The sequence below is a fragment of the Trypanosoma brucei genome, chromosome 7, assembly GCF_000210295.1.
Source record: "Trypanosoma brucei gambiense DAL972 chromosome 7, complete sequence".
NCBI classification, from domain to species: Eukaryota; Euglenozoa; class Kinetoplastea; order Trypanosomatida; family Trypanosomatidae; genus Trypanosoma; species Trypanosoma brucei.
The window spans coordinates 242,662-263,434 of record NC_026740.1 but is presented as its reverse complement, the minus strand read 5'-3'; the positions used below and the strand labels follow the sequence as shown (position 1 = coordinate 263,434).

The following is a 20,773-nucleotide window of genomic DNA, read 5'->3' as shown; positions in this document are numbered from 1 at the left end:
CAACAAAACAGTGAGAGGCCCACGCGCGTCAGCCGATCAAAGCAGATGCAAGGGAAGTGTCCACTAGAGTCTCCCTCTTTAAATAGCAGAAGCCTCTGCGCGGAAGGCAAACAAACTCTCAACTATTTCTTGTGGTGTCAAGAGACGGTACAATCCGGAGGGAGTGGCAAGCTACGGGCGAAAAGAAATTCAACTGAAATATAACGATGCCACAACGGCAGAAATGAATACGTGCAACCCTACAAACAAGTGCACCTAGCAGCGCAAAAAGAATGAAGTATATTTACTCGTCGACAGTGCAAGTAAGTGCGTAAATGCACCGATTGTTAAGCAGAGAACGCAAAAAAAAAAAAAAAAGAGGCCATCATAATGTGAGCACCATGCAAAAAGGGAAATACGGGTGTGTATGGTGTAACTGGATCCTTCGATCGATACAAAATGAATATTTGAAAATCAGATCACGTAAAATCTTTGCATCCCTATTGACCCCGTCTGTCCTCTCCGCGAGCGCGCTTCTAAATGCCAACCCGACTCCACTAAAACACGCATACAAACATGGACGAAACTTTCCACAACGGCCAAAGGAATGAAGCAAACTGAATCTACTGCAATAACGTCATTTGTGGAGACTACGAAGACAGTAAACCACACTATTTAACCAACTATCTGAGAGGTGCTTCGGTTTCTTGAGAAGAAAAACCCTCTACACCACACTTCTTCGCTCATTATGCAACTGGAGGCCGCGACAACAGGGTTCGCGGATAGTACGAGTGCCCGTCCGTGGCAGACGTTGGATTTGCTTCCACGTCCAAGATAAACGGCGGGTACGATACGTGTGGAACTTGCACCAAAAGGGGAGAGACAATGCACCCCCGCAAGGGATCGCAAATTCGGTTCTTGCATCTCTCTGAGCAGCTTCCGCGGCCCTCCCTTTCAACCTCAACTCCACTGATTGCCTCAAGCCAGTGCTGAGTACTCGGTAAAAATAGAAACAATGAAAAACACAGACACAATGAAAACTTAACAGCGCAGCAAAGCACACCAAAACACCCCCCTCCCGCGTCTTGCGTTGTCGCGGTCCAGAGACGTATTCTTCTTTCAAAGTCGCGCACTCCCGAGCAGCGGAATGAGTTTTTCCTCAATATCCTTCACAGAGGCACCAGGTGAGAAGCGCTCCACGGGTACGCCATCTCGATCAATGAGGAAGGATGTAAAGTTCCATTTGATAGCCTTCGTTGCAAGGATACCAGGTTTAGTTTTTTTCATGTACTCATACAATGGGTGTGCGTTTTCACCATTTACGTTAATTTTCGCCATAATTGGAAACTCAGCCTTGAACTTGGTGCATACAAACTCCTTGATTTCCTCCTCGTTTCCGGGTTCCTGACCACCAAATTGGTTACACGGGAACGCCAGAACAGTGAAGCCCTGTGACTTGTACTTGTTGTAGAGTGTTGTCGCCGTTTCATAACCACCCTTTGTGTAACCGCATTTACTTGCCACATTGTATATCAGTAGCGGAGAGCCCTTGTGTTGCACGAGATTATATGGCTTATGGTCGGCGTCAAGCACCTCAAAGTCAAAGATTGACGAAGCAGCTGACATCTTTTTCCGAGATGAACGCAGCATGAGTTGGTAGTCTTGTTTGTGTTGCTTCCCAACGACGCAAGGACAAAAACAAAGCGAAATAGGAACTGAAGGCGACTAATCTGTACAATATTAGTTGATGCACTACCTCGTTCACAAAAACAGAAGCTTGCCCCTTAACCACTTCCCTTCTGACTTAATTACAGCAACATTCACTGAGTGACACACGACACAACGCCCTTTCAAAACAAAAAAATTATAATGGAGAAAAACAAATGACCTCCGCTGGCGTTACACCTGGGTGCCATAATCACCATAAGCGGGCAAACTTACGGTCCCTTCATTACCGCGTTTTTCATATTATCATTTACAACTTCACTGTCCTCGATCATCGGTAGCACTTCACATCACCAGCCGCGCACTCCGTTTCAGCGACAAATCCATCACGCGCTCTGCGTGCTTTCGAGCAGTGGAATGAGTTTTTTCTCAATATCCTTCACAGAGGCACCAGGTGAGAAGCGCTCCACGGGTACGCCATCTCGATCAATGAGGAAGGATGTAAAGTTCCATTTGATAGCCTTCGTTGCAAGAATACCAGGTTTAGTTTTTTTCATGTACTCATACAATGGGTGTGCGTTTTCACCATTTACGTTAATTTTCGCCATAATTGGAAACTCAGCCTTGAACTTGGTGCATACAAACTCCTTGATTTCCTCCTCGTTTCCGGCTTCCTGACCACCAAACTCATTGCAGGGAAACACCAAAACAGTGAAGCCCTGTGACTTGTACTTGTTGTAGAGTGTTGTCGCCGTTTCATAACCACCCTTTGTGTAACCGGCTTTGCATGCCACATTGTATATCAGTAGCGGAGAGCCCTTGTGTTGCACGAGATTATATGGCTTATGGTCGGCGTCAAGCACCTCAAAGTCAAAGATTGTAGACATGTAGGCGCCTCCTCCAACCTACTCGTTCGCGCGTAAACCTACCAACCTTCCCTTTTACGAGATGTTATGGTTGATGCCAAAAGAGAACTTTTTCTTTTTCGTCAAATGAGCGGTCCAAACACATGCAGGCACCACAAATTCATTACATGTAATCCCGCCCTCCACACGCACACACACACGGGTCTCTGGTTCACTCAATATTGTGTCGAGTGTAGATTATTGGGGCTCTCAGCATTACCTGGCACAAAGCCGGTCACAAACTGAGTGGCAGGGCTTGGCACCCTTCTTAGTTAACGCATGCGCTTACGAAGGGATATTAAAAAGTTTCATGAGACAAACAAGTGCAGCCCCCATCCTTTTACCTTCTAACGCAATTTCGTTACCTCGGTGTTACTGCACTTAATAGGAGTTTGCCTCCCTCCTCCCCCTCCGCATTCCCGTCGCCAACTATTCATCACCACAAGAGTATGCGTGAGGTAACGTTTCTTACTCATTATCTCTGCCAGAGCAGGAAAGGATGAACAAAAATGGAAAAAGAAAAAGAAGCTACCAAAGTAGTGCGGGCTATCGTGACATTTATATATATATATATAAACGACACAAAAATGAGTTAAGGCAGGAGGTGCCAACCACAGGGAAGTTTGATTAATTGGCGCATCTTCACCACCTCCTCTATTTTTTAGTATTTCACTTTTTCGATTGACACCGCTTTCTTACCCTCCTTACATGCATATACTTATTTAGACAATTCCCGAGTGTTCCGCCTTGGTTCTATTTCGACGCTTTAACATATCCCGTACTATTTTCATCCTTCAATACGTCAAATTTCAAAAATATAAATAACAACAAATGGGCGGAAATAGTAAGAGCGGCCATGACACACACTTCCAGCAGGTAGCCGCGGTCCTGCCTTCTGAAAATAAATACAAGACAAGAAACAGATTGGAAACGAAAGGGATAAAATTTTAACGACGAAAAAAAGTATGAGCCGTCCTCTCCACCTCCCCTCTCCTCCCCCTACCCAAAGAAAAAGAGGAAAAAACATTCGATTACCGAAACTTTAAAAGGACAAAACAAGAAAGAAACACGAATGATGACGATATCCCGATGCGAGAACACGCACCAACGGGAATAATACGAAAAGGTAATTTATTCCGCTCTGCATTAAAGGCAAAACCAAAACAAATGAAGAAGGTGAAAACAAAGGGGGGGAAATGATGAAAAAAGTTTTTTACAACAAATTGTGCTTTTTCCGAATCTCCTCAGGCCAGACGCTGCATTGCACCTCCCCGATATGCTTCTTTCTTAGCATGAACATCACCATGCGACTCTGGCCAATACCACCGCCAACAGTCTGGGGAAACTCACCATTCAGCAGCTGTTGGTGCCACTCACTTTTGAGAAGAGAATCGTCTCCCGTCAGAGAAATTTGGTGACGCAAAGCCTCGGCATTCACGCGGATGCCCATGCTGCTCACCTCAAGCGAATCTTCCAGCGTAGGATTGTAAAGCAGAATGTCACCATTCAGCCCCTTCAGTGACGAAAGGGAGTTCATCGTTGGTATGGGTTTAGAGGTTCGGGGGAAAACGACTTGGGATGCCTCAACTGGAGAGGTCCAATCATCATAATCCGGCGCCCGTGCATCATGCCGATCCCCACTGCTAAGGACAGCGCCTATGCCAATGAGGAAAACAGCGCCGTATTCTCGTGCAATCTCCCGCTCACGCTCCTTAGCTGTTAGGTTTGGGTACGCCAGAAGTAGGTGCTCTGCATGCACAAACTGTATGGTCTCCGGGAGAATAGGCTTCTGCTTGTACTTTTCACAGACAGCCAACTCCGTTTTTCGGATTGCGGCATACACCTTACAGACAACCTCCTTTAAGAAGGCCAAATTGCGCTGGTCATCCTTCATCACCATTTCCCAGTCCCACTGGTCCACCACAACAGAGTGGATATTGTCCAGAACATCATCCACACGCAGTGCCGTCATGTGGGTGTAGAGCCCATGGCCTGGAGCAAACTTGTAGTTAGCGAGCGTCCGTCGCTTCCACTTGGCAAGTGAATGTACCACCTCAAATGATGCATTGGGAATGGCCTTGACAGGGACCTGAACTGCCTTCTCGAGGCCGGAGAGATTGTCCTGTGTTCCGTCACCCACCCGAAACAGAATCGGTGCTCGCACCTCAACCAAATTTAATTCCTTTTCGAGAGCTTCGCTGAAGCTACGCTTCACTGTCAGGATCTGTTCCTGAAGCAGGACGTATGACGAATAACCGTCGTCGCCCATGAATGTCTGGTTTTACTTTTACCAAAAATATATATATCACTGAACTTGCACGCGAACACAAAGTTTAGCACTACGTCAAAATAAAACAAACAAAGCTATATTCTCCTCGGTATTGCGATGGTACCTGCTTACACTGTTTTGTGTCTGTTATTGGTATTGATGGGAATGTCAGTAGCGCAAGGATTGAGGGGAGGAAGAGGAAAAAAAAAAAAGAGCAACAGAACCAAAATTCCATAAGCTGCAAGCAATAGAGGAGGGGCAATTGGTGTACCCAACGACATAACGAGATCGAGGGGCGTCGAACAGGTTAAGAGGGGGGAAAGCAGACTTCTTAGCCCAACAGTATGAAACACATTCTCTCACGAAAGCCAATCGTAATTGCCGCGTAGAATACCTCCCAACTATAAAGGTTCAGGTGCTACACCACCACGCGCGGACCGGCCTTCAATTTCGTTTGCCGTCTTGAGCACCTGTTGCACAAAATGTAGAGCTTCGCTCAGAGGGGAGAGGTTCTCCTCAGTGCTGTATCCCGGTCGAAGTTTCCAGTGCACTGTTGAACCACGAGAACGAAAAAATGTCAACCGGGATGCGGGCGTCACTGGCTTTACGTTAGGAACTGGCGCTCCCTTGCGTCCCGACCGCTCCCCGTGGCGCGTTTTCACGTTACTTCTTTCCTCATTTCCAACGAGTCCTTTCGCCATGCGCTCGCGAAGTGCCCGGGCGGCGGCAAAGTTTTCAATCCACAATGATGAGGTACTGTCAACCGTTAGGTCGGTACCGCGCGGTTTCACCCTTGATGTGTGCTCGACGATGATACTCTCAACGTTAAAGTCTTCTGATTCGGCGTCTGCATCGCATACTTTCGACAAGTCCATATTCTCATAGCCTATTGTGGAACCGTACTGAATGAGATTGTGCTCCGCCAACGAAAGTTTGTCGAGGATTGCCTCAGCAATTGGGGCGACTGGGTGCTCCGTGTGCTGCTTCCAACGACGATAGGCCCGGAGCTCCAATTCGAAAGGGAACGCTACTGTTTTCTTCCGCATGGGTTTATCGGTCTCCGTAGCACTGTCACCATCGGGAATACCACTATCATTGCTTACGCCTTCCCCTTGATGTTTCTTTTGGTTATTCTGAATATCAGTTTCATCAACGGAGAAGACGGTCCATGTGAAGGTTACACCCATGTTCTCCATATCGAGCAATACGAACCGATTTTCATGCGCATCCCACATCGCCCGCGCAACCGTTCGGCTTTGCCGCTCATTTGAAAAGAAGTAAATCTTGACAAGCGAAAATGCGGCCTCAGACTGCAGCGCACCGCACTCCCTGTCAACAGCACGGGAAACACAAATCGGGGCGTCCTTCAAGAAGTAAAGTTGCATGCTTTCCTCGTTCATGCGCTGTACAAACTCACTAAATGTTGCGTATTTCAGCGGAGTGATGTACGAACCCTCACGGGCCAAACAACAATAGACGGCACCAAGACTAAGGTTAATAGAGACTTGATGCATCCGAACATCCTCTAGTTGCAGAAGATGCTGAAACTCACGAAAAAAATAACCATAAAGCGTGTCGAAGCGTGTTGCGGTGAGAACAGGACTGTTCGCAATGGACGACGGCTGACCAATGTTGGTGGCGGTGGAATCACGTATCTCCACGGTGAGCGGCAAAACCACATCCTCGTTCGCATAATCATCAACGTCGCGAGTTTCTGTATCCATCGTCTTCTCCTCCCAACCCTGGTCTCGTCCTTCACCAGATTGACTGGGTGGTCGTTCGTTGGTCTTAACATCCATATCCCCACTTCCGTTTTTTTGCACTTCACTTCCACTCATTCGAATGGTCGGTTGGGATTCTTCACCATCCTTTACTCCCCCATCCCCTCCCGGGTTTCGTCGCTCATGCGCCCTCTGGATTTCGCTTTCATAGTCGCGTTTCGGTGTGCCTTCTTGTTCTTCTTTTCGCCACTTTTGTTGCTGTCCGTGGTCACAGGAACCTTGATTGTCGAAATCATTTTCGGTCTTAGTCACAGCGTCAGCCTGAGCGTCCGCAATTACCTCATCGTCGCTACCACCCCCACTCCACACCTCTTGTTCTTCCTTCGATGCATCTGTTTGCTTGATTAGACGTGGGCGGCTAACACTTATATTAACTAACCTGATAAGTTTGTTCTGTAGTTTAAATGGCTTCAATCCTTTATGACCAAACAGTTTCAGTGTAATGGGCCTGTCGGGGTTTTGAAGGTTTCCCACGATAACGCAATACCGCCGGCGCTTCTCTCCGCGGAACAGAAGCTGCCGCACCGTGTCCACCACCTGTTCCTCCTCATGCACACCGAAGTTTTCACGGATGTTGAGAGGAATGTCACGCTTCTGTCCACCATATTCCGCCGCAAGATCCTCCTCAGGTACCCGAGTTGACGGACCTGTTGAGGCGGGAAGAACAGCGGTTGTGACGGTTGTTATTACGGAAACATTATCACCCGCATGACTCGCTGTGGCGTTGGGAGCGGTGGGTTCTTCAGCTCGCAACGGCCTGTTGAATGTCCCCCGCCCACGCCGCCGGACCGCTGGTGGGGCAGCAGCCTTTTCGGGCTCCCCTGTGGTATTCATTGGCACAAATTTTCGTTCTTTTTATTTTCTCAGGTTTAACCTAATTTGATTAACGAACCCTTTTCCACCTCCCTACTTAACCCACTTTTCTCAATACACCCACATAACATATATATATATATATATATATATATAAACAGCGGGAAGAACGAATTTAAAAGAAAAAAGAAAAGAAAAAGAGGAAAAAGACAACTTATTTTACGAAATTTTTGTGAATTTTTTTTCGCAAAAAACAGCAAAAACAAATTAAAATACGTATTTTTTTTTTAAAAAAAAGGATAATAAACAATTAAACTTCCTAATAAAAACTTATGAGGAAGTGAAAGAGCATTCAAGGGAAAAATAATAAAAAGAATCAACAAAAGTTCGCCCTTGAGCGTGTGGAACACACGAGGGTGTGAGAGAGGACGAAATATATATATATATATATACATACATACATATATTTCACGTCTTTATTTTCCCATTTATTGCCGAGCAAAACATGCACACTCTTCACAAATCTTAAACTGTGAGATGTAAAACAAGGGATCTTTAAGTATTAATGTCGCTTCAAGGCCGAAATGAAAAAGAAGAGGAAGAAAGGGAAAATCAAAGGATGAACAGGTATATGTATATTTGTGTACGTCTTGTATGGAGTTACTTTTATGTAAGCGGCACACCACCCCTTTAGACTCTCTTTGAAGGTTTCGATCTTTCTTTTTTCCTTTTCCTTTCCGCATTTCCCTCCTCTCCTCGTCCTTCTTCGTTGGTGCATGAGCGCTCCACTTAACTTCCATTAGTCAGCACCACAAATTTTGTTTTAAAATGGAAAAATAACAGGGGATGTAGCAAAGAAGTGTGTATCCTCTACGACGCAACGATGATGGTATTGTTGCTTTTCTTTTTATTAAAACTTTTTAAAAAAAAAATGACAACAGTAATTGTAATGATAATCGTAGTGATAATAGTAACCGATTAGCAAAGCATAATTTTAAACCTTTCATCCCCTGTTGCTTTATCTCTTTTTCATCTTTTTCAAAAGAAAAAAATAGTATCACGCATTATGTCTCCTCTCTCCTTACTTTGGTCAGATATTGCATTTCTGTGTTCTGGAGCAACGATGTACTACGCACAAAGACATACATTAATGCCTATGCATGCAAGCATGATGTTTTCTTTTTATTTTTTTTCCTCTCCTTCCCCCTTCTTGAACTCTCTCTTTCCATCACACACAAAAAAAAAGCAAAAGACGCCATTCACAAGATCATTCCTGCCCGGCGCATAGAAGATAAAGATGATGTGTTTGTTACACATATAAATAAGAACGAACATAACAATTAAACAAACAAACAAACACAAAATGGGGTAACATAGTCGCACACTAAAGCTAAATAATAACAATGTTACCGTTCCTCATAATAGTAGTAGAAATAACCACAATGAAAATTGCTCTTCTCATAGCTCCCTTCTATATTTCATTCTTCTTTTTTTTTTCTTTCTTCTTTGTGCATACACAAGTATTCCTCCCTTTTTCCCCCCTTTTTGAGCATATGTGTGTGTGTGTGTGTTTGTGTGTGTGCGTGTGTTTGTGTTTGTGTTTGTGCTGTGTCATAAACAATAGAGGCAAAAAAACGGGAGGGGAAAAGATCTCATGTACTCGCTAAAATTGTCCCAATTAAAGGAAAACAAAATTAGCTATTTACAATTTCTTTTGTTCCCACCCACTCAGTTAACATAAAGCGAACCGGCAGGTTGCGTCACTTCAAATCATAAATATATATAAATATGGATAGATATAGATATAGGTTGATAAAGCAAAGCCAGTGCCGACAACAACAAAACAAAAAAGGAAAGAAAGAACTGATTGGAAGACGAGATTTTGGGGGCCGTTGATGTGTGGGGGAAAGCACGAGACATTGTAGTTACCGTCATGATATATGCTTTGCTTTATTATTGTAATTATTTTCTCTACTTCTCTATTTCTTTCTCTTTTATTATTTTCCTCTTTTTTCTTACTTTTTCTTTTTCGCCACCTGTCCTCCATTTATTCATTTCGCTCTCGTTCGTTGTGGTGCCGTCTCCTTGAGTACGTTATTGAGCTCACAACAGTGATGTAATGTAATGTGAAGGAATATGGGCAACGCATACGTAGGCACCATAACAAAAGCAACGTGCGCCTCTCGATGGTCACGGAAGCGGTAGTAAGGCGAAAACAATAAAAAAAAACGAAAGGCGAAGCCAGAAAATTTAAGATGAAGCAATGCATCTCACAGACAGAATAAGAACAAGAAAAGAGACCAACGAGGCATTTTCGTACTTTGGAACGAAGTCTCTAGAAAAGAACAACAACAGAACAAAACAAAAGAAACATCAGCGCCCGAAAATACAAGGGATACTGGAAAGGGGGAAAAAGAATACATAACTTAGTTCATAGATTCATTTCGTCAATATTCGAAACACACGCAGACTCATTCACTTATTTATTTACTCACTCACATTACACAAGTACATATATACTTATATATTTAAATATCCACTTATTTGTTTCATGTTTGTACATTCCTTCACCTATAAATATATATATATATATGTATGGACATCCTTGCCTCATCGCTACCCTGTGGATAAAAGGAAAAACAAAGTCAACAGAAGAAAAGAGAAAGAGATAAATTCCCCGCCAAGGGCCTCCTCACCCACCACCCCTGAATCAACCCTAAAAAAATAATAATAATAATAAACAAAGACAAAATGGAGACGGCAACAAACGTTAAAACAATGCACGACATAAAAAGAAAAACAAAAAAACGTAAAATGGCAAACATCCCATCGCCCCTTTTTTAAAAATCCTTTTTCAGGGTGCAGTTCTAGAACTCACAACAATCGTCTCCGAACAGAAACAAAATATCCTGGGCGTCACAAATATAAGGGAGAGGAAACAAAATAGTTATTTAAAAAAAAAAAAGAAACGACTCAAAAAATGGGTTTGGGCTTGGAGGGTGGAGGGTGGAGGGTCATGTGATCGTCGGCGATCCCGAGGTCAATTCAGAAACAGCAAAAAAATGCCAGCATCACGTCTGTTGCGCTTGAAGTAAAGTAATTAACTCGCTTTGTCCCATTGAAGAGGTATTTCCTGCCGGAGCCCCTCGACCTGTTGCTACGTCAGGAAAAGTACCTTGACTTGCCTCCTGCAGCAGAGCTGAGGTCCGATTCATGATCCTCTCCTCAATAGTGCGAGGTGCATACATTACATACACATATGTTCTCTTCAACTGTCCGCAACGGTCAATGCGACCAACTGCCTGCTGGTGCTGGGCTGGGTTGAGGTTGGGTTCCATAAAAATCAAGCGGTTCGCAAAGACCAAATTGAGCCCTGAGCATGCAACCCGGGAGGAGAGAAACAGCACGTGTCCTCGATTGTTACCCGAAGGCGTGCTTCCTGAGGCCGACCCCGTTGCTGAGGCGGTGGTCGCTGCATTGGCGTGGAGCTGGGCGAAAATTTTCTTCCGCTGAACCAAAGTTACGTGATTATCGATCACGTGTACGTTTTGGTAGCCAGCCTCCTTTAGGGCTACCTCTCCCATTTGCAGGATCGCTGGCACCTTTGAGAACACCAACACGTTGTCGTCTGGGGCCTCATTCCATATGTCTTCAAGCAGTTGAATCAGCCTTGGAATTCGACTACCGCGCCCAACAGCATCAACCCGTCGCTTCAGTTCTTCGTGAGAAACGTTTTCACCGTTGGGGGGCGCCATGCCCTCATCTTGGAGTGCACCCAGCGTGCTTACTTGCGTATTTTCCACCTGAATTACCATCATCTTTCCCCTCATGCTTTTGGGGTTTCTACAATGAGGGCAGCGGGCGGTAGTTTCGTTTGAAAGTGTTGGTCTCGCCACCTGTATCGTCGCAAACAGACACTCCTTACAAAATAGATGGAAGCAGCTTAGTAAGGTTGGGTGGAGCATAGTATCGAGACATATGGCGCACTCTGGAACTTCAGGGGGATCAAGCGTCAGTTTGCGCAGTGTCTCCACCGTCGTCTCCGGGGGAACCAACACATTGGTTTCACCCCGACCTTTCCTGGTTCCCGTAGTATTAAGCCGGTTCGCGATAAGCTTCCTAGCGTACGCCAACGCGTCGTTAGGTGTTACGGAAACAACTGAACTCAGGAAGTTGGAAGCGACTTGCTCATTTTTCTGATGGGACTGCACATACAGTGCTTGATCACTGTTTCGGACGTCAGCGAAGGCTGTTGAAGGATGCAACGCCATACGGCCAAGTAAGCAGACCCATGACAGCAGCTTCGCTGAACAGTTTCCCACCAACCCCTGGCGTTGCAAAAGTGCAACACCCCGAGCTACAACGTCTCCCGCGTAATCATAGAGAAAGCGCTCGCCGTCCAGTAGTGGAACCTCCACATGCGCTTCGGTGACAGGAGAAAGTTGCAGAGCCCTCTGCAGCTCCTCCGTTTTCTCATGACGGACCATCAGATGTGTCAAGGGCACAGAAAACCGCCACGACCGGAACAAACCACCACGGTCGGAAATGAATCCCTCGGTTTCTTCCTCGCTTGCAGCGGACGTTACACGACGATACAATGCATCCTTCAAAGTGAGCACAGGAGATTTCGGATAAACTGTTTTCTTAGTAAACGGATTGCAGAGCCTACACATGCACAGTGGCTTCCTTATTGCCGGTTGGGTCAGGACATGTCGTGTGTCACTTGGGGACGACTTTGAGTGACGGCCGACGTAAAAGCTGTTAATCGCATATCGTGCCATCTTCCTCGAACTTCTGAATGCGTTGAGGGCGGAGATCATGTGCCGCTGTTTGTCGTAAGAGGAGCAATAAAACGCGCTTAGTGGAGACACAGAATACGATGGACTAAGCTCGGCCCACAGGAACTTAAATAAAGGTTGAAGAGAGTTGACGTCGTTGTTGTTGATGGGTGTTCCCGACACAACCCATCGACGGCGAGCCTGGAGGTACTGAAGCCTGGAGGTCTTCGAGCACTTCTGCGATTCGTCAAGTATAATGCGTTCAAAGACGAAATCCGTCAGGTAAAGAACGTCACTCCGCAGGAACTCTCGAAACGTTTTGTCCCACTGAGAAACAAAGTCAAGTGTCGGACCGGGCGGTGCCCCTTCCGCCTCCAGAACTACTTGCCTCCGGGCCGATTCAAACAGGCTAAGAATGCTATCGAAGACATCAGCAGATCCATCGCAGTCATTTACCCCTTGGGACGCTGACGCTGCCCGGGCCCGACGTTCGTTACATCCGCGGCAAAAGGTATCCCACTGCGCCAAGGAAGCATCTTTATGTTCCATATACGGCAGCGTCATAGTTAGAAGACGAAACGCTGCATCTGTCTCCACTCGCAGGTGGGCACCGACGGTTTCGTACGTGGTGATCACAAAATCGGCAGAGCAAAAGTCTTCATAGGTGTAGCGCTGCCGCGATGGGCCGTGAAACAATATGTATCGAGCAAGTGGATAAAAGCGATCAATTTCCGACACCCACTGAATCAATAGTGAGAGCGGCACCACCACAAGGGTCGTTTTCGGAAGCGGCTTTGGTGTGGGAAGGTACACCGGCTGCGGTAAGCTGCCGTATAAAACCTCCAACATATCTGACCACAGTGCACCTGTTTTACGAACCCGGATGTGTCGCCACAAATAGATCGGCTCATCCTCACCTGCGCCCGCCGTGCCGGCATCACTCTCTGCAAATGCCTTGTTGACGGCACCCACATTAGACCCCTTCACGGTGCCTAATGTGGTGACCGTCGGTACTTCTGTTTCCTCCAACTCAATGGCACGCTTCTTTGCGGTTGCACACAGGGAGAGCACTACCAGCGTTTTACCCAATCCCATTTCATCACATAAAAAACCGCAATGCAGTGCTCGACGAGCGAAGCGAGCGGACAAAGAATCACTGCGCACAATGAACCACTCAGAGGACATGGAAGAGTAGAAGAGTGAAAACTCTCTGCTCCCTCTTCCTGCACTTCGATCCGCAACTTCTGAGGGTAAGCCTGAGGTAGCTTCAAAGAAGCCACGAAGTTCAACGTACTGTGCCAGACCACGCGTTTCCCGTTCAAGCATGTAAGCGAGGCTCTCTACTTGGTGAGGATGCAGACGTGCCCGAATATACTCATGGGGGAACCCCTCCCCTACTGCACGTGTGTTCCCACGGTAATTAGCGGCAGCAATCTGCGTGACGTGTTGAAGCATAGCTCGCGCATTCGCCACGCGTGGAAAACTTCTCTCCACGTCAGTACATTCACGGTAGGTCCTTCCGGCCATACTCATTACGTTCAGACCATCCTCTCCAACATCAGTTGAAGCAAAGCTGTTAACAGTGGTACCGTTGTTGCTGCTCTCACCACCATGTGTGAGAGGGGGCGTGACAAAGCCTTTTGACAACGACCATTCATGTAACTCCCTTATGCGGCTTTCCTTTGATTCCAATAGGAAGTCATTCACTCCGCTTTCAGAAAGGACGCGGTGGAAGAGGAACACGGCTCCCATGACCTCCCGGAGCGCCAGTTTCTTCATGCCGTAGGAGGCACTACCGCTGGCATTTTGAAGAGCGTACAAACTGAAAAGGAATTTGGAACTGTCTTCCGCCCACCTCGTCTCATGCTCCTGCACCTCCGTCACCAAAGTCGCATGCCGATCAAAACCTGATAACGCGGCACCGTCTTCGCTGCTTCCCGCGCCGCGCCGGCCGCGCGGCTTTCTCTTCCCTGATTCCTCAGAGGGAGCAACAGAAGCCGCTGCTTTACTTCCCCTTCGCGTGCGCGCCGTTTGGTAAGGCGATGTCGCCTTCACAAATGCCTGTGAAAGGACGACTTGGTGGCTCATTTTCAGAGGACCTCCGTTGTCGGACACATCCCTTTGGGTGTACCATATTAACAACAAAAGGTACGAGTGAGCCTGGAAATAACAACAGTCGCTGCCCCCAAACCGACTATGCATTTCCTTATCAATTTCTTCGATCGCCTTGTACACGAGCTCCCCACTGTCTGATTTCAAAAGGCGGTCCTCCTCCACGCGACCAGTCTCCAGCAACAAGTGCAATAGAACGCTCGTTACGCCGCCCGTCAAATCCAACGCACGGCAAGCTGCACAAGCAATGAATAGAAGCGCGTGAATGCCATCTAAAGAGTTAAGGCACTTCATGAATAAACTCACGAGTCTGCTCACTGAGGCATCACGGGATGCTGCCAACGACGATGATTTCTTAGACGCTTCTTCCACTCGCTCCCACTCGTGCAGTATGTAGCGCCATACGCATGGCAAGGACACGTGAATCCGCAGTAGTTCTACGCGGTCGTTCCCAACATCTGGATCCTCCTTCGGCCGTTCTTCGAGCGAAACCAACTTCCGGGCCTTATCGGCAATCACCGTGTATCGCATAAAGTGCTTCACGTGCTCAACAAAAATCTCCTGACGCCGGCTGTTAGTGAGATTATCCCTTTTCGTGGTCGTACTACGTTGAGCGGCGGCTGCAACTGAACTCGGTGGCCCGGAGGGTTTGACTAGTCCCCCCTGATTCGTTGCCGACGTTGCAAAGCGCTGCATTCCACACCGCAGTCGTGCCTGTAGCGCTTTCGTTACCTTGTCTTCCTGCTCAGCGATACACTCATCATCGTCACCATCAGTCAGCACAGTGTCGTTCCCGTTGCCCACCATCTTTTCAGCTCGGCGTTTCGTCCGCTTCTTGAATGAAGCTGCTAATATCTGGTTATCCGAATCACTTTCATCACCGTTGCATTCGTCAATGAAATCATGTGTAATGGGGTCCCCTTCACGACCCACCAGTGATTCGATTCCTGTCGTTGCTGTCTCAGCTTCGGCGGACTGTTCTTGGTCTCGTGGCCGCTTGCTTCTCTTTCTCGGTGGCATTTACTCACGACCGCGCAAGCCTCTTGGTACTTCTTTTTGATGCTTGGTGGAAAGACGATGCAGTTCTCAAATAAAGTCATAGAAAGCCCCAAAACCAAAAAAAAATTGGAAGCCAAACAGAGCCTCACCCTTAACATGTAGCTGAGGAAGCGGCACAAAGAATTTAAAAAATGAGGAAAAGAAAGAGAAGTTTCGTGAAGCGTTAGCTTCGCGTTTATTACAGCCCGAAACCAAACTCAGCGCGAGTGGGCCGGCACCCTGAACGAGAAGACTTCTTTGATATTACGTGAAACACAACCTATTGGCCGCACGAACTACCCACTCACCCACACCTCTTTAAGCCATTGGCGCTCACGATCCATTTTCTTTTTACACTCTTGTATACACGTGGATACCCTCTCCGGTGACATCGGCAAAAATAAAGGTGTGGGCAATAAATCACGATAAAGGATAAGAGACTCAGCGAGAAATACCGCACATGAGTGCACGCCATTGACAGAGTGGAGTAATTTATGCTGAAGGGTAAGCAGACATGTCCAATACATGCGACATCTCATCGTAACTTACTGAAGAATGCACATTTTCTCCCCACTCCATTGTTCCCAACAATACTGCAACCAACAACAAAGAACCTTTATAATACACAGAGTAAGCATACACTATTCCACTTCCCACATGGGCTAACATATGCCTCCATCCCCCACATGTGTTCTCCCTAATTTCTGTTCAATAAAACAAATAGAGCGCGGAACTGAAGGTATGAACGGAACAAACTCCCAAACAGCAAGGTGGACTCGTTGTGGCCCAGCAGTCACACAATCCAGTGCGCTGTCGACGCCAGAGGATTACAAAATGCACAAGTTGACTACTTGCTCACTCTCGCGCCCGTGCTCGCTGGTGAACAAGGGAAAACAAAACATGATGCCCGATACCAAAAAAAAAAAAAAAATGTCCACACACAACTGAAAACAAAGCTATCACCATCACCATCACCCCTTCACAATATGCTTTTGGGTTGCCATGAAGCCTCAGTTTCCTCCCTTTCATTAATCCATCTTCCTCCCGTATTTGTCTACACGATATGATGTCTGACCCAAAGAGCGCAACTTGAGTTTGTTGCTTTTTGCATACGTGCCATAACGCCCACTTTTACGACACGCATCTTCCATTCGCCTCAAAGCATTAGTCCATTCCTTCTCGCCCGGGTACTTTATATGTTTCCACGAATCACTCTTGGCCATGGGCAGCGCAGGGGCAAAAGTAATACTTGCTTCACGATCATTTGCCACGATGCTGGTGAAGTGGTGGTATATGACCTTCTCCTGTGCGTAATGCTGCATCGCCTGGCACATCTCCCTAAGCTTACCGATAGCACACTCGGGTGATTGAAACTCCTTGATAGTCAACTTCACCGGATGCCGCCTCCTGATATCTTCCACTATTTTCTTGCTTCGCCACCCAACAAAATGGGCATCCACTGCGTCACGGAATGTGTGGTCAATGAGCTCACCCATTTTAGCCGCTGCCTGCACCCCACCGCGTCCTTTCCCCTGTTGTTTCTCCTCCTGCTCGCGAAGGGCCTCAAGTTCGGTGTGTATGAGACTCAGAATGCGGGTGGACTCACGGCGGATCCTGCAGTACGCCACATCTCCACGCGCCCCCATTTGAACGAGATTCATCCCACGCTCCCTTGCCTGCTGCAGCGCCTCGGGAAGGTCACACGGACTCAATGAAACTTTTGTCTCTGCCCCCGACTCTGCGTCTTCCAAGTGAGTGATTTGCACCTTAGGTTGCGTTATAAGTATGTCGATTGGGTGCTGGGTCAGGTACGACTTCACCTTCTGCCTCGCCTCCTCGGGAGCGTGCGCAGGAACATACTCGAGTACAATAGTTTCGAAGCTTTTCTTGGCCGTGTGTATCGCGGCGTCCTTCTGGATACTGAGAGTAGGATCAAACACAAACTCGTCATCATTCGAAGAAGTGACCATACGCATGCTGCAGCTCAATGGGCAGTGTGCTATCCCCGATGGCACATCACGAATTGGTGGTATAGAATAAACAAGGAGTGGTGTACGCAATAAGCGGCGGAAGCACAGGCGACTCAGTGAAGTGCTGCAACGTTGCATCATTCGTGAACAGGGGAGGTATGGGACTGCTGCGCCAGAAAATAAAGAAAGGCACAGTTGCCCCAACACAAATGTTGCTGTTGGTAATAGGTAATGTTTGCGCTTTGCACGCGTGAGCGCACTAACCTTCGCAATCTCTCGACTGATTCAGTACCAACAGAGGAAAATCCAGCGTCTCACGCACTAACCCTCACGTTGTCTTTGCTATAGGCGCCACGAAAGAGGACGGAGAGTAATGGAGGATACCGTAAACAAAAAAAAAAGAGACAGGAAGGATAGGAAAGGTCCCGGAAGTAAGCTATGTTTGGAGTTGAACTCCATCCACTGGACAAAACACAATCATCCTCATGTCGAATGCCCCGCGACTACAAGAAGAAGGGGTGGTGTCCATTTCAAACAGGTAAAAAATATGTGAATATAAGTCGACAGCGGGAAATGACCGCGACAGACTCAGAAGGTAACGCCCTAAAGGGCACCAACAATCTGAACTTACGGTAACTTCAATGAAAACGTTATACTTACGCCGTAGTGATCGGATGGGAACAAATATGCGGGTGCGTCGGCGTTGTTGTTCTCATCGTTTACACTCCGTGTTCCGACGAGATGAGCTTCGACTGGCACAAGCCGCCTGCTTCGCAGAAACACCTTGTCGGAACGGCCAAAAAACATTTCCTCCACTTTCAGTTTACAAAAGGTGTTTGTTTCATCCATAGTCTTTCCAGGGTCGTTGGGGTGCAAAACGGGCCAACAGTCCACGTACTGTGATTCATGTGGCATAATAAATTCATTTGTAGGCCAGTCGTTGAAATCTCCCATAGTTACCACATCCCCGCCACCCAACGTCTTCGTCATGTGATGGCGTAACGCGGTATCCTGGGAAGTACGAGCGTTCTCGTGGGACTTCGTGTATGGCGCGAGTAAGTGTGCGGCAGCTATGTGTACAGTACCGTGCACCATCTTCAGACCCACAACCGGCATGAGAGAAACATGATTAGTCCACGCAGGGACGTTAAGATAGTTGATGCTCTGTACTGGAAGACGCCGACGGTGTATCAACATCAGCACCCCCCACGGGGCAATAGCTGGACTCATATGACCGCACGAAAAGTAGTACCTTTGGCGTATAAGTGGCCGCTTGGAAAGGAACTCCCAAAATACAGGCTCCACCTCTTGCATGCCAACAACATCCGCATCCTCCTCCTCTATGATCTTGGCAATGACGGGATACCTCTTGGGGGAGCACCAATCTATACCAGGCATACCTAAAGGAGTTGGTTTGCCGCTGTAACGATCAAACATGACATTCCATGTCAGCAATTTTAAAGATGCCTTAACTGGTCCTGCTTCAACCTCTTTTGCAGTTTGTGGAGCTGAAGGAGAAGATGTGTATTCTTCAGTATGTTTGTCATATTCGCAGTCCGCTCCGCACGGGAAATTGGCAATTGGCTCCCACGTCCCGCTCAGTGGATCAAAATGCGAAGGACCATCACGGGACATGTTCACTTCAAGCGTTACACCCTTCATAGCATTGAGTTGCCGACGTGTCCCCAGTTCATGACTTTTGACACCAATATCGACATATTCGAAGCGCCACAGTTGCGTCTTTTCATTCTGGAGCCAGCAATAAGATGGGGAAAGGCATAAGCACTTATGCGGTCGAAGAGGGTTCGCATAAGAAAGCACTTCCCGAACAAGGCGGTAGGCTTCCTCCGTGGTCGCCGTTGTAATCATCTTCCCAACATCCGGCTTAGGCGCTACGCCTACGTACTGATGAATCAATCCTTCCACAGCTGCGGGAAGCGACTGACAGAGAATGGTGTATTCAGCTGCTGTCAGCGGCTTGTCTTCAACTGGTGCGGCCGCGCTAGTTGGGGGTGTCGGCGGCAGCTTTGTTGCCGGACTGTCTTCCTCACACGATCCCTTTTCTGGTGTTACCAGCGAGGGCTGCAGAGAAGTACACCGTGCATTGCGTTGTGCTGTGGATGCGCATAATGCAGCAAGATGACCTGCGAGTTGCACGGCACTAGGCGCCGTCGAGCCTAGTTGTCCTGTACCCGCTGCTGGCAAGTAGGTGCATTGGGGTGCCTGTCCAGTGCACAACATTGCATGCGTTTGTAAGGCGTGCTCCAAGTAGGCTTCTGATAGACCATCCACACGGGCTGGCGCCTCCTTACGCGCCACTAACTGCATGATGCGACAGAGCATGCGAAGATTCAGTTGGAGTGTGTTGCCCGGACTATCCTCAAAAAGAAATGGTGGGGCGGCCGGGAGGTTGGCTGAAGCAGTTGGGGCGCTCGCGGTCGCGCTTTGAGAAGGGGGCGTAGCACCGTTTTCTGCGAGAACCTTCATGTACCGATCAACAATTTCATGGAAACCAACAGCAGGAATGGGATTCAGCTCAGTTGCCGAGGCGCCGTTAGCGATAATGAAGAGGAATAAAATATCCGTTCTCATCTTGGCTATTGTGACACTCTCCCCTTCCTTCGCCTTCTTATCTAGCTCTAGCCACTCCAAAATATCCTGCAGTCGTATATGTCGCAAATCTGCGTTATTTTGCACCACACTCGATACGTTATAGAAGGGCGACAGCGCCAACACATTAAGGTACAACTCGGAGGCCCCAATCAAATTCAGTGAATCGCTGCTGCCGTTAAAGGTGTCTCGGGACGCCAGATCAAGTGCCCAAGCGGACATCTTCTGCTCGACACACCCTTGAACACAGGTGCCGGCAAACACCACTTCACCGGGTAATATCTGCCGCTCTGGCATCATACGAACGATACGTTCCTCCACTGCCTGCATAAGTGGAGTTCCCGGTAGTCTCATCAGACGACTTTCCACCTTTCGGGTTAAACTGCTACCCCGTGTACGATCCGCCTTGAGCAGATTCTCAGCTCCGTCCATTGCTATAAGAAGAGACTTCTTGCAACGCACCTTCTTCAACAACTGTTGTATTGACTGTACTACATGACGCGCCACTTCCTTATGGCGACGCTGCTCAGTTGTAACGTTCTTTGCGAGACGTAACCCCGTAGCGACGAGGGCAGTGGCGTCCACCGCAACGTAGTCACATTCAATTTCCTTTTTAGTTATTAACAGCTGGAAGCGATCTGTAATTTTGGACTGTCGGTACGTCGTCGCAGCAAAGTGACGACATGACTGAGCCAATGCCATCAAAGCTCAGCTACCCAGTCAAATAAAAAAAAACAAGATAGGAGAGGGAATAGTAGAAGAAAATAAATTAGAAAAATAGTGGTGTACAAAGGTTTTACGCAGCGATTAAAAAAAAAAAAAACTTCTGCGGTTCAGCTGGAACAACCGAAAA

General features: G+C 47.5%; 8 protein-coding genes across 8 annotated transcripts; all 8 read right to left on the bottom strand.

The window, feature by feature from the left end:
• Positions 1-1,098: 1,098 nt before the first annotated feature.
• TbgDal_VII1100 (glutathione peroxidase-like protein 3, putative) lies at positions 1,099-1,629 on the bottom strand (the record flags this gene model as incomplete). Its single annotated transcript, XM_011776117.1, has 1 exon — positions 1,099-1,629. The coding sequence occupies one exon, from the start codon at positions 1,627-1,629 to the stop codon at positions 1,099-1,101; it is 531 nt and encodes a 176-aa protein (XP_011774419.1).
• Positions 1,630-2,030: 401 nt separating this feature from the next.
• TbgDal_VII1090 (glutathione peroxidase-like protein 1) lies at positions 2,031-2,531 on the bottom strand (the record flags this gene model as incomplete). The annotated part of the gene is made up of 1 exon (XM_011776116.1): positions 2,031-2,531. The coding sequence occupies one exon, from the start codon at positions 2,529-2,531 to the stop codon at positions 2,031-2,033; it is 501 nt and encodes a 166-aa protein (XP_011774418.1).
• A 1,231-nt stretch (positions 2,532-3,762) lies between these two features.
• Positions 3,763-4,818, bottom strand: TbgDal_VII1080 (asparagine synthetase a, putative; the record flags this gene model as incomplete). The annotated part of the gene is made up of 1 exon (XM_011776115.1): positions 3,763-4,818. The coding sequence occupies one exon, from the start codon at positions 4,816-4,818 to the stop codon at positions 3,763-3,765; it is 1,056 nt and encodes a 351-aa protein (XP_011774417.1).
• A 401-nt stretch (positions 4,819-5,219) lies between these two features.
• Positions 5,220-7,433, bottom strand: TbgDal_VII1070 (hypothetical protein, conserved; the record flags this gene model as incomplete). The annotated part of the gene is made up of 1 exon (XM_011776114.1): positions 5,220-7,433. The coding sequence occupies one exon, from the start codon at positions 7,431-7,433 to the stop codon at positions 5,220-5,222; it is 2,214 nt and encodes a 737-aa protein (XP_011774416.1).
• A 467-nt stretch (positions 7,434-7,900) lies between these two features.
• TbgDal_VII1060 (hypothetical protein, unlikely) lies at positions 7,901-8,212 on the bottom strand (the record flags this gene model as incomplete). Its single annotated transcript, XM_011776113.1, has 1 exon — positions 7,901-8,212. The coding sequence occupies one exon, from the start codon at positions 8,210-8,212 to the stop codon at positions 7,901-7,903; it is 312 nt and encodes a 103-aa protein (XP_011774415.1).
• A 2,271-nt stretch (positions 8,213-10,483) lies between these two features.
• TbgDal_VII1050 (hypothetical protein, conserved) lies at positions 10,484-15,322 on the bottom strand (the record flags this gene model as incomplete). The annotated part of the gene is made up of 1 exon (XM_011776112.1): positions 10,484-15,322. One exon carries the CDS (start codon positions 15,320-15,322, stop codon positions 10,484-10,486), a length of 4,839 nt encoding a protein of 1,612 aa, XP_011774414.1.
• Positions 15,323-16,368: 1,046 nt separating this feature from the next.
• On the bottom strand, positions 16,369-17,451 carry TbgDal_VII1040 (hypothetical protein, conserved; the record flags this gene model as incomplete). The annotated part of the gene is made up of 1 exon (XM_011776111.1): positions 16,369-17,451. One exon carries the CDS (start codon positions 17,449-17,451, stop codon positions 16,369-16,371), a length of 1,083 nt encoding a protein of 360 aa, XP_011774413.1.
• A 486-nt stretch (positions 17,452-17,937) lies between these two features.
• On the bottom strand, positions 17,938-20,622 carry TbgDal_VII1030 (RNA-editing complex protein MP100; the record flags this gene model as incomplete). Its single annotated transcript, XM_011776110.1, has 1 exon — positions 17,938-20,622. One exon carries the CDS (start codon positions 20,620-20,622, stop codon positions 17,938-17,940), a length of 2,685 nt encoding a protein of 894 aa, XP_011774412.1.
• Between the last annotated feature and the right edge of the window lie 151 nt (positions 20,623-20,773).